This window comes from Nicotiana sylvestris, chromosome 3, assembly GCF_000393655.2.
Source record: "Nicotiana sylvestris chromosome 3, ASM39365v2, whole genome shotgun sequence".
NCBI lineage: Eukaryota > Viridiplantae > Streptophyta > Magnoliopsida > Solanales > Solanaceae > Nicotiana > Nicotiana sylvestris.
The window spans coordinates 210,156,438-210,173,494 of record NC_091059.1 but is presented as its reverse complement, the minus strand read 5'-3'; the positions used below and the strand labels follow the sequence as shown (position 1 = coordinate 210,173,494).

General features: G+C 36.1%; 2 protein-coding genes across 6 annotated transcripts; both read right to left on the bottom strand.

The window, feature by feature from the left end:
- Window positions 1-327: 327 nt before the first annotated feature.
- On the bottom strand, window positions 328-8,054 carry LOC104225590 (uncharacterized). Of its 2 annotated transcripts, none has more exons than XM_009777432.2 (12): window positions 7,375-8,054; window positions 7,071-7,205; window positions 6,796-6,919; window positions 6,521-6,660; window positions 6,226-6,370; window positions 5,478-5,656; window positions 3,457-3,697; window positions 3,119-3,202; window positions 2,816-2,961; window positions 2,308-2,424; window positions 1,874-1,962; window positions 328-1,204 (listed from the first exon to the last, which is right to left on the bottom strand). In XM_009777432.2, exons 1-12 carry the CDS (start codon window positions 7,441-7,443, stop codon window positions 727-729), a joined length of 1,947 nt encoding a protein of 648 aa, XP_009775734.1. In that variant the 5' UTR covers window positions 7,444-8,054; the 3' UTR covers window positions 328-726. The 2 variants fall into 2 exon arrangements, with proteins under 2 accessions (XP_009775734.1, XP_009775742.1); XM_009777440.2 differs by having other exon boundaries at window positions 329-1,204; window positions 2,308-2,415.
- A 100-nt stretch (window positions 8,055-8,154) lies between these two features.
- LOC104225571 (inositol polyphosphate multikinase alpha) lies at window positions 8,155-11,396 on the bottom strand. 4 transcript variants are annotated; one of them, XM_009777404.2, is made up of 2 exons: window positions 11,277-11,396; window positions 8,155-9,258 (listed from the first exon to the last, which is right to left on the bottom strand). In XM_009777404.2, the coding sequence occupies exon 2, from the start codon at window positions 9,198-9,200 to the stop codon at window positions 8,286-8,288; it is 915 nt and encodes a 304-aa protein (XP_009775706.1). In that variant the 5' UTR covers window positions 9,201-9,258; window positions 11,277-11,396; the 3' UTR covers window positions 8,155-8,285. The 4 variants fall into 4 exon arrangements, with proteins under 4 accessions (XP_009775706.1, XP_009775714.1, XP_009775719.1 ...); XM_009777412.2 differs by lacking the exon at window positions 11,277-11,396 and adding an exon at window positions 11,093-11,273; XM_009777417.2 differs by lacking the exon at window positions 11,277-11,396 and adding an exon at window positions 11,179-11,237.
- Between the last annotated feature and the right edge of the window lie 5,661 nt (window positions 11,397-17,057).

The window sequence follows — 17,057 nt, the reverse complement described above, 5'->3', positions numbered from 1 at the left end:
CTTAACCTCTATATGAAAAGGAACGAAGACTGACCAAAATGAAGAAAAGGGGAATAAGAGCGAAGAATACGGTAAAAATCCACAATCGAGCTAAAGGCACTTTTTCCTTTTAATATTGAGATCATAATGCCTCTCTCTTCATGAAGTATAAAAAGACATTTAAGAACTCACTAACAGGTCTTTCTAGTCCCTCCGACGTGTATCTATCTAATCTCGTCCCTGAAATTTAGGTGGATGATGATGCTTCACCCCTAGAACTATGGTTTGAAATACACATCTTTCATTATGTAAGAATACATCAGAATTCACACAAAAGTTCTCATGAACTAATTAAACTTATCTTTTCTGAGTTTTGTGTTTCCAGCTCATTTACCCTGGACAAGTTCTTTCTTTATAATGATTCAGTGGCATCGGTAAAGGCTTATGCTACAATGACCTTTCCCCTGATAAATTCAATTTCTCGGCCAAACGTATCATATAAGAGTTCAAAGCACTTCATTTCATCTTATAAGGTCACAAGGTATGGTTGGTAATCATGACCATCCAGAATCATTAATAGTTCAAGAACGTTGAGATTGATGTGCGATATAAGAACATCTTATGCACATGATTAGTTGCTTATGAAAGACGACATGCTAGAAAATTAGAGATACCAAATCAACAGAGAACGAGAAGACGGACCTCAGCATACTGAGATTTCTTCTTGAAAAGGACTTCCCTAGCTAGTTATCTTTTCCTCTTGAGCCTCTGAAAGTTGGGCTTTATAGGCTGGCTCGAAACAATGGCCTTAGCGTCAGTAATGCCACGTCCAAAGGGGATCAGAGGCGTCTTAACTGAAGAGCTTGACACTGTAGGGGAAGTTGCTTTTCTTTGCAGTTGCTTTGGTACCTCCAGCCTTTCAAGGATTCGTGAAGTTTTGTCATCAAGTTTTCCAGTAGTTTTAGGGGGAGATGAAACCTCTTTATCCAACTTTGGCTTGGAGATACAAGTGGGAGAAGACATCTTTGGAATCTCTAATACAACTAGCTGTTCCCATTCTTCAGTAATTCTAGTACCGATTTTACCATCAGTCGTTTTGCTATCCAGCACGTTGTCTCCTATAACCAACAAATTGTTGGCTTGATCTGATAAGTCCTCTATCATAGGGTCTTGCTGGGCTATGTTTGTTGCGGTCACCGGTTCTTTAGCCTTAGCAGGTATTGCCCTGATAGTCAAACTTTTAAGATGAATTCCATGACAAGCCAAGAAAATATTGAAAATAAGTAATTAAACTCAATGCCTATATAAAGCCGATTTACACGTGATCAGCACGGATGGTGATTAGCAGATCAGACAGCTCGGGCTAAAGCTAAAGCTCGGAAGCTAATTTTTTCCAGAGTTGAGAATAATGAAATTTGTTGTGAATCTTATTAAAGCAAATAGCTCCTGATCGAAGTAGATGACTCCTTCCATCACCTAACAAAATCAACTATAAAACAGCATAGATTCTTCGCTAAAAATTGGAATGTGCTATAGTTAACCCTGACCAGGAGCATGGAACAAAGGTTAAGAAGTGCTTGAGAAGACACCAATTGAACCAACTAGCTATATTGATCCCCTATAAATAACTAAGAAAGGAAACAAGTTCCTAAAACATTTATATTAGCCGGTGGCACTTAAATGGACACTATGGAGTAATCAACAATACACATCAGCAACTTAGTGCGGTTTTCAGACCACCAGAAAAACTTTCACGTCAACTATTGACAGAAAATGAAAAGGGATGAACTTCAAGAAAAAAACCAGTCCATAGATCATATGGCTGACCAGTGACCGGTGAAATATATTTTTATAGCAGATAAAGAAAAACACTACAGGAGAGAAAAGAAGTTACCCAAATTGTAGGCTCTCTTTGACAAGCAAGTTTAGTCTTTGATGGAAGCCTCTTTCGTGCTGAACTGGATCATAATTTCTTAATTCGATCTGGAATAACAAAGAGCATCAGAACTTAATCTGGAGAAGTACCAAAAATGACCTTCCTCTATGCACCAAGGAAGAACACTCAGCCTTTTCTTTATACCTAGCAAAGTGCAAACGGTTTAGAGATAAAGCTACATTATCATTAATGATGAGAATGTGAAACTGCAAATCCTTGAGAAAGATAAATTAAGATCCAGCTTATAGAGCTTCATGAATTTATTAATGAATGCTGGTTCATCTTTCATCTCATTAATGCATCTAATTTGGTCTTGCTCCCAGTAAGAAACGAAGATGTATTGGAAGAATCAAATAAAAGAACAGGAATAGAATTTCCCTAATGAAACAGACCTTAAGCAAAGAGGCCTGCAAAGAATTTTTAATATCCTCGGTGACTGGGGTGCAAGTGATATTACTGATGTCAGGGACAGGCAAGGCTTCCTCTGATCCAGCAAGCCGCTGAAAATACTAATACAGTGACATCACAGAATAAAGAGTAGAAAAAATATTGTAGGATAGCTGGATGCAGTAAAACAAGAATAATCAAGGGATTGTTGGAAGAAAGAAATATCTTCACTGCCGGTTATAATTTGTTGACAGATTGGACTTTAGGGCCAAAAGGAAAACATAAAAACATTAAAGGAAAGAAACAACAACAATAATAATAGCTTATTGCACGTTCTCGTTGATGGCATATTCTAGTCTAGACCTACAAGAGATTCTGTCGCATGAAATTTTTTAAGAAAATGAGAACGAAATAAAGCACTAATTTTTTATCAAAATGAAGAGAGATAGATGTTGTTGACTTCTTTTTAGTAGGAAAATAAAGGCTCAGATATGACAGGGACTACATACTTACTCTGAGAATCATTACTCCTTTCTCTGAAGGTAAGAGAATATAATAGCACAGGAAGGACGTTTGCTTCGCAGTTTCTACATTACATTTTGATGAACAAACCAAACCCTGGTCAAGGGAATGCAGAACACCACACAGCACTTGAAAAACTGCCAAATCACAGAGCCAGATCATCATCTATTCATGAAAAGTATTCTCAGTTTAATTTCAGCGACTATTTGAACATTTTATAAGTAGGGCAAGGTTATGCAGTATATACTATGGAAAGGCATGGCAGCAATGAATAATGGTAGGCCTTCCGCTTACGTTTAGCATTTAGCTCTGATTTATCAGTATCATCCAACTCAAACAAAGCTGGGGTAACAATGTAGGAAGTACCTAAAATAATCCCTGTTAAGAAACAAAAGCTGATATTGAGTGTAGATCATCAGTCATGAGAAAGAGGTAGCAAACTGATGACTGAGTTAAGAAAGGGACAGGCAAGGCTTCCTCTCTCACAAGTGCAAAGAGAGGGCATCGGTATAAGTTTTTTCTTTGTTAGGACTTTGATTTCTCATAGCTAATATATTTTCAACTGGGACCAGACATTAACAATAGAATGCAAAATTTAACACAGAATGCTTTTTATTTTCATCCAAACTTACCTTCATCAAGTGATCTCAAGTTAGTTCTTTCAATAACATCGAAGTTAATTGGTAAAGGAACTTTCTGAAGGTCCCGGGAACACTGGAAAGAGGGCATGTAGAGGATTGTATGTTCTCCTATCTTCACAGAGCTCTCAACCAAATCAAGTGCTCCAAGCTCAACTCCAGTTACTGGACAAGAAGACTTACCCGTCCGGATCATTTTTGAGTTGTCAAATGGAATGCCATGACACCTGCAAGACTGTTAAAGGAGTGACAATTCTAAGAAACTTCACGTGAGACTTGCTGCTCACTACAAGAAAATAAAAGATGTATACTCTTGGACACCCAGGGGGGAATAAAAATGGTTTACTGATGCAATTAATGGTAGGGATATCAATAACATTCACCATAAAACTAGCTTATAACAGTTCGCGAAGATGTGTACTTTATTGCGACCAAATGAACTGAATTCGTTTATCAACATATGCTCGTCTGGTCATGATTTCTGACAGCTTGAGAAGCACCAAGCAATCATTATGTGTAGTTTCGTAAGAAAAAATATGCCTTCTAAGAGAAGCGTTCTCTAAGAAAGAAAAAATTCAGCAATATCTCCTATTCCAAACTAGTTCTCAGCTGCAATACCCATAATACAGTATTGGCAAGGGGCCAAAATAATTCTGGTTGACAACTTTTGAACTTCCTGATGAACAAATTGGATAATCTAACAGTGCATTTTTCCAATATAGTATCTTTGGCACATATTTGAAATTTTACATGGGCCTGTTAGGATAGACATTTGAATTTTAAAGGGATTTCTGATCCTTGAAGTTAATCCAAAATAACGACAGAAATGAGCTGATAAACTGATTTTGTTTTTCAAATCTAAGTAGGCATTTCAAAACAAGTGCAAATGAATTAACTATTTAGCTTTAGAATTTGAAAGGCCTTAGAAAAATCTCTACACTTAAACAGGCTTGGGAACTTAACAATCCTTCAGGCTAAAAATTTTAAAAGAATTCTGGCATTTATGGGAAGGACTCAAAATCAAGAAAATAGTTGTTATAATGGTAGCAATTTGTTATTATAGAGGAGTAAAGAAAGAACACGTTTTCTAGAGATGAGGATGGATCCTTGAATAGGAAGACTAAATGAACATCATATGAAACACAGAGGACTGTAGTTGATGGTCGTTACTTTTTAATAATTCGTCTCCTTTCTAGGTTTAACCAAATAATCTGTTGCATATTCTATCTTTCTTTAATGGATTTTAATATTTTTGCCATTTTAAAAACTAACATTGAGAAGTTAAACGTAAACTCTGAAGTCAGTTAATATTTCCTATAGGACAAGAACGTAAGATCTATATGAGGTTTCAACACTAATGTTTTAGCATAAAAAACCCAGCTACTTTTCTATTACCTAGTTGATTAAATTGCAAAAGCAAGGATAAAGACTTCAATGGTTTGTAAGGTTTTATGAGACTTCCCACTCAAATCTGTGATTAGAAAAAAGATATGAAAACTAAAGGGAACGCCATAATTAGTAGTATTACTTTGACGCACTACTTGACAAGCACAAGGGCTATTTGTCAATCAAAGATTTACTACTAGAGATTGGTCTCAAGAAAGTAATATGGGAGGGAAACTATACTAATAAAAGGTAAATCATCATGCAAAATTGTACAATTACTCAGAATTTTTTATAATATCTCATGGTTAAAATCATAGTATCTAAAATATCACCTGTTTTTTAACCCTCATCAGGCCATCACATGACAAACAAGTAGTTTAAATACATCATTGAAACAAATCCAAAACTTGAAGGCCAATTACCAATCAGTTAAAGAATGTAACTTAGCAGTAGGAAGAACCCTAACCAGTGAGAAAGATACAATGATTTTACTAAAGAATCTATAACTGATAATTCTTACCGTCCAGCTCATCAAGACTTTCATTTTCAAAACAAGAAGTTACTTTTAGGACCTATCTAGAATAAATCAATTGTTTTGCATGGTATCCTAATGAACTTTATGAGTATACCTTACAAGGAACGAGTTCATCGATTATCTGGTTGAAAGATGTGCACAAGTTGCAGGATATCTGGTTTGTTGAACCTAAAAGATTGCTCTTGAAGACAAAACGAGCCTGTAATTGTTCTTCCATGGCCTCCTTCAGTTCCTGAAACCATTTCTTTACCAAGCCAGACAAAGCATGTGCATCTGCAGATCTATTTGTTATAAATAACAAGAAAAGAGAACTTGATTCTTCCTAGGAATTATACAAAGATGTTAGGGGCCAACAAGTGTACTCATTCATTGAACAAAATTAAGGATATTTAACCTTTATGATTCAATTTTTTTTAAAACAAGTCAAGGACATTTGACCTTTATATCCCTCAACAGAAAATTTAACCTCTTTGCATACTCAAGGATGCAAAGAACCACGCATGGAGAAGGAGAACTTGTCACAGATTCATTTTGAACTACCTGCTACAACCAGGAAGAACAAAATTGGCATTTCTAAAATCTAATATCTGGAAGCTCACTTCCTACAGACTGAAAGGATTTTTAAACAAAATGATCTCTACGGTAACTCAGGAAACAGAGTTGATTCTAAGAATCTGTTATATAAACCAATGATAGGCCTTGCTCAACTAGACAATTTATTACATTTACCCTCGACAAGATCAAGATGAATTAAATCATAAAATGAAAATCACGGTGAACAAATAGGTTTTAAGTATCATTCTAAGGACTCCTACACAGAAGGATTAAGGAGTGTCTCTAACCTGGAATATAGTTTTGAAATGCGCAGTTCTCGAGATCACCAATCTGCTTCAAGAATTTGTTAATACTTCCAAGAGTATCAGCAAGATGACTTGAATTTTGCTCCAAGAAAATAAACTCTATGGAAACACAGTTATCTGCTGCATCCTGTCAGCAAAACCACCACTTTTTTCAACTTGAAGCTTGCAGTTCAAAAGGTTTAGAAATCGAACAATTAAGACATCTAATCATCAGTCCAAAATCTGGAGAATAAAGTAGAACAGATAATGATATGAATGCAGAGAGTAGATGAATCACCATGAGAGCCTTTTTGGTAGCAGAGTCCAGGCTTTCAAATATGCAGGAACTAATCAAAATCACCTTTCTCGTAATATCTTTATTATGACCTCCCCATGAGTACAAAACTTTGTCATTTAGGATACTGCAAAGTTTCAAATCTGCAAGCGCCAAATGGTGACCACACCAATGGTAGCAAGAGTGATCAAATCAAATTAAGCATAAGCATGAAGCAGAACAACAACTTGAATGCATTTAAATATTTTGAAATCAATAAAAATTCACGTAAAAATTACCGCTGATACATAGAGCTCCAGAACTGTTGAAATCAGGTAAAAAGGCATCGGAAGGCAAATTGTTCACTGCATGGTGGAAATCACGGAGATTGAAGTTGCCTCGTGCACTATAAGCTATCTTAAGCTGTGTATAACATCACTTATCAGTTCGGGAGTATTATTACAAGTTTACCAGGTAAAAATAGCAGTAGTACGCATTTCAGTCTACAAATGAATATACGGACCTAAGCATTTAAATACTCGAGCTAGAAATAGAGAAGAGATATTATATTTACTTCATCGGTGCGTGAGATTCGATTTTTGAATACATAGCACAATCCGATGCGATCGAGCAGAGGTTTTGATCTCGAACTGTCTGTACTACTGCTTGGAGACGATATCGCGTAGAAATTTGCGAGCTGCAACATTGACTGGCGGAGAAGAGAATATCGGTCAAATTTATTATTTTAAATATGTAAATTCAAGTGAAATTCGAAAAGTATTGAAAAAAGACAACGCAATGCTTTGCACCAGCAAATAGTCAACAAATTCAATTGCTGCATATAATTGTTCATAAGTAAATGCATGTGGATATATCACCTGCTTCAAATCGCGAAGCAATGGAGCTGATAAGCTCCGCAGATCCAATACGAAGCAAAGCATCACCATATTCTGGATCTCTCTCTCTCTCTCTCTCTCCCTCTCTCAGTCACGCTAAGTGTTCTTCCCTCCCGCTCTCGCTTATAAACTGATTTTGGCGCCTTCTATCACGCCATTCGGCCTGGGTTTGGTTTTTGACGTTGCAGTTAAATAATAAAATGACTGGGTCTTTTTGATAAAAGTTCTTTTTTTTTTCTTCAAATCTTTTGAATAAAGTCCAAGTGATCAAAATAGTGGCTTTTAGACAAGAAACGGTTTAATATTTGTTTAGTTATAAGTTTGTTTCAAATTCGTCCTCCTTATTCACACAATTACACCAAACAATTGAATATAAGATATGTGTTTTTCGTACTCACACATGGTTAAGTGTTATGTATTCTTATTTTAATTTTTAATTGTTAAGGTTAAATTATTTGATTTTAAGTTTTCTCCTTTTTGGAATAATTGGTTTCGGGTTCGTCTTTTGAAAAGTTCAAAACAATCAGCACAGACAAAATAATTGTTACGGGTTTAAATAAAATTAATATCCACTAAATTAATACAACTATGAAGGAAGATTTAGAAAAGGTAAGCTTTAAAGAGTAAAGTTCTTATCATAATATCATGTTTACTCATTTAGTGGAAGATGTATACATTCAAAGGATAAATCAATCAACTAGGCTTCAACAAATGATATGCTTTGAAAAATAAAGCACTATTAAAAGTAAGTTAGATAGAGTATAAAATTTGAAAGAAAAGTTTATTTATGATCAGGGGTCCAGTAAAAATTATTATATACTGGGGTCATAGCAATGCTAGAATAGAATTTCCTTAAAAAAAAGGTGTAATTTGCAACATGATTTTAAGCTGAATTAATTGGCACCGTTATCAGAGAGAATAAAGTTCTGATGATCAGGCTTTGAGGAAACTTCTGTTGTGTGCTCATTTGGAGCAGTAAGAACTTCAGATATGAACTTTATCAAAGAGCAGAGACCACCCAAGAAGTTATGATCAATGACACCTCTTCCTTCAATAACATGAGCAAAATCAATCAACTTGATTATTGCACCTGGATTCCGTCCTTCCGATGCATGTTCTTTGTCAAATATCATCAGAATTGAGCAAGAATAAAAATGGTACATTGTTTGATCCTCAAACCATGCTTTCAACTCTAGCAACTGCGATAAAATGCCAGTAGAACCGCCATATACAGTTGCTGCAAAAGCACAATCTGGTTCCAAGTCCAAGTCAGTCGACGCGTTAGAAGAAACAAACTTTTTCAGCATTAACTTGACTTCCTCTGCAGAAAGGTTTTGAATTGAAGTCCTTTCAGGTTTCCAGTAACCTGATTCTTTATTTCCATAGATTTGTATCCCCGATAACCTGAATCCTAAGGGAAGGCTCGATGTCTCTCTATCCTTTTTCAAGCACTTTTGCATATATTCCTCAGTTGACTCTGGTGCCCAGGTTCTTGAACCAATTTTAATATCCACTATTGATGGATTGACTCGACCTAGAACAAGATCATGTAAAATTAAGTGGGACTTCAAGCCAGATCCATCGGACGCCTCTACGAGCTGAGTGCCATAAAAGATGGGGAAGAATTTGGAGATGTGTTCTGGGATCTTAGTGTTGGAAGAGAATGATTCGTAGAATTTAACCTCATTGGACCCTCGTTCATCGCCTTGGAGAGGCTTGTAGAAACGTCCTGATTCATCCACGAGCGGACCAAGCTTCCCATTACCTGCTTGGTGTCCTGCAACTTGATGCGGAGGGATCTTAAGCATCCTCACTAATGATGAATCACAATACAGAAACTCAAAGTCTCCAAAGCAGAAGTCTTTCCTGTGAATCGTAGAACGAATTACAGTTCATATATCAGCCCTCCAGGGAAACAAAAGAATGCAATCTGACTAAACAGAGAAGGATATCTTGACTTCACTAATTTCTTGACTAACAACAGTAAGTAATTCATGCAGTTTGAATTCCAACTCTAATTTCTGGTATAGGTGTTTAGAGGATATGACACTATTTGAATTAAATTTCATCATGATTGCCAAGGACTGTATAGACAAAAACATACATGTCCCATTTGAAAAGCCTCCAACTCACACGTTCCTAGCACTAAAATGAGTAAGACCATTCAAACTTGTCATACATATATACACCTCGTAGTTAAGTTTACATCCCTAAAGTAGCATTGCCGTGCAGTATCATTGATCCAGCACAGTTCAGTGGGTGAAAACTTCTTTCCTCTACTGGTTGGGCTTGATACTGTTATAGCCAGAAGGAAGAAGGGCCTTACTTTTCTTTTCTTTTCTTTTCCAGTTGTGTGTGTGTGTGTGGGGGGGGGGGGTTGTTATCAGGATGAATAAGCAGTCTACAACTCTACGTTATTCCTATAAATTTAGAGGTCCTAATTCCCCAAGCGTAAACATGTGAATCCAACAACGACCCAGTGAAATCCCAACTAGTGGGGTCTGGGAGGATAGTGTGTACGCAGACCTTACCCCTACCCCGCAGGATAGAGAGGTTGTTATCAGGATGAATGCTCAGTCTACAACTCTACGTTATTCCTATAAGTTTAGAGGTCCTAATTCCCCAAGCGTGAACATGTGAATCCAACAACAACGACCTAGTGAAATCCCAATTAGTGGGGTTTAGGGAGGGTAGTGTGTACGCAGACCTTATCCCTACCCTGCGGGGTAGATGCGCTGTTTCTGAAAGAAACTCGGCTCAAGAAGACGAAAACATGTGAATCCATCTTCTAAATATAATAAAAGGCAGCAGAAGTGTTCAATAGGACTGCTTTTAGAGCCAATTAGCAATAGCATGGGCAGATCATTTAATGTGCAATTTCCTGAAAGGCAAAAATTATGAAGCATTTGCTATGCAGGCCAGTTAACAATTTTCACGAGACACCAAAGCCAAATGCCATTCAACTCTTCTTTTCGCAGAAAACATCGCATTTGTGATTGAGAGGGAAAAAAAATCCTGCAGATTCCCTCTAATGAATGAGTTGTAAAATGCACAATATGTTAAATCAAGAGGAGAAACTTTTGTTGGAACAAATATAACTATAAATTCAGAAGACATTTGCCTAAGCACTACCATTGTAGCTCTTTTGCTGTCATAAGGAAATGACTCTTCTCCAATTATTGAAGTACTTTTCCAATTCATTCATTAACTTCTGTCACATTACACTTCCAGAGTTTATGCCTATGATTTTAAGCTGGTAATCTACCCTCTCTTAAAGTTTCTTCTTCTACACACCCAAAAAAAAAAAAGGAAAAAAGAGAGATGCTTTCCTTTTACATTAATTTAATAGGCATTACGATTTGCTGAATTATTATTATCTGTTTTGTTTAACAGCATCATATCATTTTAAGAGGTTAATCAAAATCAGAATCTTAGGGTTATGTGCATGCTTTTGAGTTTTAGAAAATGTTGGCATCTAACAAGAAAATCTTAATCATACATGGGAGAAAGGTAACGTGAAGAAATTTGGTGGAAGAATTGAAGAAAAATGATATCCCTGTGAAAAAGTAGTCATTAAAATAAACCAGATGGCAGATATGTCCCCCATTTCATTAAAATAAAATAAATAAAATACGAATCTACATAAAAGGCAACAAAAAGCTATAACAACACAAATCACAAAGAAACATAAACAATACACCTTTGCTTCCATTTTATAATGGATCACATCTTAATGAACGATTAAAAACACATTCCACTGAATTCGATTCAATAATAAGGCTTTACCCAAAAGAAACAATTGAAATTCGAGAGAAAAGCAAATCAGAATGAAAACTAAAGGGACATTGCGTAGGAATTCTAAAATGAGAATAAAAGCAACTTACAGATTTAGAAAATTGGAGCAGTTTCGTATTTGGTGAGATTCTGCTATTTAATTAGGTATACCCAGGCAATTTATATTTTATAGTGATGTTATGGCAATGGGCTTTTCCAAAACGTGTTTATTTGAGAGGTTGCGGCGGAGCCAAATTATTTTATTAAGGTGAGTCAAAATATAAAAAAATAAACTCATCAAAAAATTACGGGTGTCATTATACACTATATATATATATTTTTTAAAATTACCGAGCTAAACAAGGTGATATTCGGACATAGGACGTCGGCTGACACCATGTCCACTGCTGAGAGGGACCTTACCTTTGGGGTCCTAGTAAAGAATCCGCATCACGTGAAATTAGAATCTGTCTGATCCCACATGGTAGCTTCTTTTTTTTTTCCTTTTTAAAAATTCTGAAGTATATAATTATTAATATCTCCACCAAGTCAACCAAAGATATTTTTTCCTTTTCTTCTTTTTCACAACCAAATGATCTTAACTAACTCCAAATCTTTTTTCAATTTAGGTAAAACAAAAAAAAACCTTTTTAGAAGCACATAGAAAAATCCATTAATTATTTTGTTATTTGGTGAGGATGACTTGGGATCTTGAATGATTAATTTATAAAAAAGTAGCCCTATATGTGACAAATAGATGGCTGTGTTGGGGTCCTAAAAGATGACCTTGCTAATGCTTTGATAAGTGAACTTAAGCTGATCAAAGGCCGAGCTAGATTATGGATAATCTGAAATAAATATATCAGGTTCGTCAACTTGACGTTGTTGCTCAAGATTGAATTTTGACTTTGACTAAATCTTAAAATTTATCCTTTAGGGGTAATTTGATCGTGTTATTGCATTGCGTAGATTAGAGCGAGTTATTTGACTGAGTGGGACAAGAAAATCAGACAAATCAATAGAGAAGTTGTGCGCTTGCTTGGATACGAGGCAAGTGGAGATCTTAAATATATCATGTTTCCTAGTTTTGTCATACTTAATGGAGTGTTACTCATGTTTATATCCGTCATTCTAATAACAGGTTAATTTACGATCAAAATTTATGATACGTGCATGTTTTTGAGTTCTAGAACTATTGGCATGATAAAACTAAATCTTAACCATGCATGTAGAGTTGTCAAAACGGGTCAGTCTAGCCCAACCCAAGTCTCGTGGGCTTTTAATTTTGGTGTGCTAGAACGGGCCGGCCTGCCATATGAGTGGGCCTTAAAATGGTCACCCCAACCCAGCCCTAGGAGGGTTGCGGGCTAGGGAGGGCCGGCCTTTTAATTTTTTTTAGAAAAAAAATTCTTTAAATCCTTAAATATTTTTTCGTGATATAATCGATTAATCATGTAAACAACATCTGTTTGCTTAGAGCGTACAAAAAGCTTGATATTTGGCGAAGAATCTCGTAATTGAAATGCAAATTCTCTATATCTCTAGCTTTCTTTTTTAAAGATACATGAATATTTTCTTAACACTTTTCTTTCATTTTCCTCAAATTCAAGGATTACTTCAATAAGTTTATATGCTGAGGTTTTAAATTTAGGATTAACATCATTTGTTGATTTCATCATTATAATCCATAAAATTTTTAAAATTTCTGAAATTTGCTAGTGGTCAATTTTTTTTTTGTATTTAAAATTGATCTTTTTTATACTGAAGAAGAGCAATTTAAATACTAATAATATATTAAAGTAATCCAAACTGATCATTGGCCACTTAGAGTAATATTTTCTTTTGAAAAAGATTATTATTGGCCACCTAAAACTTCTCGACTTCGTTATTAATTAAGCAAAAGAAAAATTAATTTTGTCATATTACATGCATGTCAAAAATCTAATTCTAGTTGATATGGAAGGGTAAACGAGCAATCTAGGATTGGAGAATGGGGATTATAGTTAATAGTTTTTTTTAGTTTTTACTTTTTTAAATATTAAATATTTAATAGTTAATTAATTATTGGCCCACGGCCAGCCCAGGCCCAGCCTCGGTCAAGCCTCAAGGGCCAGCGGGCTGACTTGGGTCGGGCTTATAAGCCTCAATTTTAAATGAGCTCAACAAATTCTAGCTCAACCCTACTCAAGTAACGGGCTGGGTTGGGCTGGCCTTATGGGCTAAGCCCATTTGACGGCTCTACATGCATGGGAAAAGTAAAAATTGCACGGGGCGCCCTATTTGGTCGCCCCCATTTAACCTATACCCATTTTTTTAAAAATTTTTAACTTGTACCTACTTTTTAAATAACTTCAGCCCCCTTTCTCCTCCTTCGTTTTCTTCTTCAAGTTACAAAATAAACTGGTATTTATCTCTAGAAGCAACGCTGCTTTAGTTATAAGGTCAATTTTTTTTAATTGAACAGTTTGGTAGTTGTACTTCTGCTCCAAATTTACAGCAAATTAGTCTTAGGAAAAAGTTTAAGTTACCAGTAGGATGAGCTGTAAAATTTTGGAGTTTTTGTATGTTTATTCGTGTTTGAGCTGAGAAGACGTACACTATTTTTATTAAAAAATCACTGCTAATTGTGGTGCTTCAGCTCTAGAGCTGAAGTTTGTCAGTTACAAAACAAGAACTTCAGCTCTAGAGTTGAAGTTCGCCAGTTACAAAAACAAAAACTTCAGCTCTAGAGCTGAAGTTCGCCAGTTAAAAAATAAACTTCAGCTCTAGAGTTGAACTTCAGGCCCGATTACTAGAATGCTGAAGTTTTGCGTGATTGTCTTTGCTACTTCAGCCCCGTATGCTGAAGTTATGCGAAAAAGCAGGTACGCTTGTAATTTTTTTTGCAAAGCGGACACAAGTTAAAACGTAACACAAAAAGCGAGTATAGATACAAATGCCCCATATGAAAAAGGGTTACGTAGCAAACAGTGACTAGAAAACCTAGGTAGGGGAAATGCAAATATATCTACATTTTCTGCTTTCATATGTAACTTACGAAACTGAGAGATAGGAGCTTAGAAAAATCATCTAAAGAAGGTGAACCAATACTTCCTTCTAGATCAAGAGGCAAAAGAGATGCAGAATAAATTGCATAATGGACATGAACCACTGTGCTGGTGCGGTGAAAATAAGGCAATTTCAAAGTTTAAGCAGCTAATTGAAGGCGAAATGACTTCCTGACCACTTAAACTTGCATCAGTTTGTAAACATCTTTGACCGTTGACGATGCTTATGTGTTAGTATTATAGCTGATGTGGTCAATTGTGTGTTAATATTTAGGGTTTAGGGTTTAGGGTTTAGGGTTTAGGGTTTAGGTGTTAGGCACCCCTCAAAATCCACTAATGTGGTTCCCGGCGAGACAATTATTGTGAATTTGGGGTGCAATTAACATGTAGACAAATAAGGCTCAAATGGAGAACGAAGGGAAGCAGCAATGTTCCAAGGAAGACAACAATCAGGAGCCCTGTCACGATCTGTCGGAACCATCCAAATGGCATGACGGGCAAACTCAGAAAACCTCGACTCATACTGTTACACAGTCAGAAAAATTTCACCGTTTGAATTGGAATAAGAATTTTTTTACTCGAATTTATTTATTTTATATGATTCTATCATTGATTTTGGCATTTGATACACCTAATAAATTTTGATTTTTTTTTCAAGAAATCTGGAGACATCCCAAACGGTGATTTCCCATGGCTTTCATATTTAAAAATAGATGGACATAATAAACATTTGTAGAAAATTTAATGGAAAAAGTGGCTATTTAAAATTTAGCCCTAACTATTTCGATTCTAGCCAAATCAGCCTCGCCAATTAACCCAATTTCAAACCCCAAATGGACCGACCCAGTTTCCTTTGTTCTCCAAGTGGGCTCCTGATTACCGACACTTGAATTGCTTTTTCCTTTGTTCTCCAGGTAGGCTCCTGATTGCCAACACTTGAATTACTTTTCCCTTTGTTCTCCAGGTAGGCTCCTGATTAGAGTATAAAGCGTGTGAATACTATAAAATTTAATAATTAAAAAAAAAGATTCACTTCTATTTATTCCTCCTCTCACCCCTCTTCTCTCCATTTCTCTTCATCTTCTTGTTCCCTCTCTTTCCCTTTATTCCAAATTAAGTCCATAACAAAATTTTTAATAAATCACACTCCAAAAGCTCCATATTAAACCGCCATATTTGTCTATTCTTCACTCCGTCTTAGAGAAAAATCTACACCCATTATCATAAAAACAAACCCATCGGATCAAGGAAGATGGAAAAATCAGGTCTGATTTTGTAGTATAAATTGCTCAAAAGAAATCGAAAAGCAAACATCGTTCGCTGCTTTCTGATTTGCTGAAATTATTTTATGATTTGTTGGGAAAAACGGGACTGATTTCGATCATTGGTCGCTGCTTTCTGATTTTCTGAAATTATTTGTTGATTTGTTGGGAAAAGTCGGGTCTGATTTCGATCATGGTAAAAGTTGTTCACTGCTTCATGATTTTTCTCTTTGATCTTTAGAGGTGGTGATTTTTGTCTTTGAGTTTTGGTGATTTTTTCTTTGTAATTTTTGGTGGTAAAAGGTTTTGCAGATGGTTCATATTTTCTTGGTGAGAAGATGATAAACAATGAAAGTGAAAGGTATTGGGTGGTATAGAAAAAAGACAATCGCCGAAGATATTTGACCGGTTGCCGATGATTAAATCTACGGATTTTCAAATTGATTCCCAGTTCGGTAAGGTTTTCTCCGGCGGGTTATGAGGGAGTGGAAGGGATTTGTGTAGAAAAAATTAATTTGATTAAAAAAAAAGAAGTGGAACCTTGAACATACAGGTGTCAACAAAATATGAATGAATGGAAGATGTGGCTATACAAAATATTAAATTAAATCCATGTCAGCAGCAATTGAACAACACGCACCATCACAAGTCTTTATTAGTAGCCATTTTCTCAAGTAAAGGTGTTCAAATGAAAAACCCAAGAGTTCATATATCGGCTTTACAAGGTGATACAACATTCTTCAATACAAATTCTACCGGCTGGTACAAAGCAGGTCAGGAAGCTTGACATGACAGAAGTTCGAGTCGAACCAGACTAGCAGATAGTGGGGCGATTGGTAGTTCGGGCAGTGGAAGGGCTTGGAAGGCAGCTGTAAGGGATTGAAAGCGCGTAGTCCCTCGATTCAGGGATCGGTAGCGTCTTCCTCGGTCGGTAGGTGGGCACGAATGGAGCTTTCAGAAGCGAAGAACGCTATTTTATGATAGCAACACAACAAAGAAGAATTTTATGGGGCTTCCTTGTCGAGAATTTAAAAGTTTTCTCTTAGAGAGGCGTTTCCTCGCTTAAAAAGTGTTCTTTCTCTCAAGAGATTTCCATAACTCTCGTAACTCTAAGCAATGTTGCATTTCCAATCACGCTTGGACTCACACGTGCCACCCTCAGCGGGTAGATCCGGAGAAGAATGGAAGATGGTGCAACAGCGAATCCTGTTACGTTACTTCGAATGGAATCTTATGCTTCGAATGGAATCTTATGCTGTATCACATGCAACGAGCAGGAAATATTTTCTTCTCCGGCCAAAACCGGAATTGCTGATAAGGGACGAAGATGCGCGAGAAATTAACGCACATATACCACTGAAACCCCAATTTAGAATCAAATCCCCCCACTCTGACATATTCTGCGTTTTTCCCTTTCTACACACGCTTAATGTATATATAATTAATCTTGTTTTACCTCTTAAGCATTCCATCAAATGATTGAATTTTTTTTTTTTTGTTTCCTTCTTTACTCGAAATATTCATTGACAATATGTAAAACCCAAATAACAAGGACAATCAAGATGGTAAGCAGAAAGAATAG

What these genes read in the sequence shown, in the direction of transcription:
- LOC104225590 (XM_009777432.2), bottom strand. Translation starts at nt 7,443, where the DNA reads ATGGTGATGCTTTGCTTCGTATTGGATCTGCGGAGCTTATCAGCTCCA. An exon ending in GAATCTCACGCACCGATGAA is followed by an intron (nt 6,920 to 7,070) that starts GTAAATATAATA and finishes TGTTATACACAG; the next exon opens with CTTAAGATAGCTTATAGTGC. An exon ending in ATGAACTCGTTCCTTGTAAG is followed by an intron (nt 3,698 to 5,477) that starts GTATACTCATAA and finishes CTCCTTTAACAG; the next exon opens with TCTTGCAGGTGTCATGGCAT.
- LOC104225571 (XM_009777404.2), bottom strand. Translation starts at nt 9,200, where the DNA reads ATGCTTAAGATCCCTCCGCATCAAGTTGCAGGACACCAAGCAGGTAAT.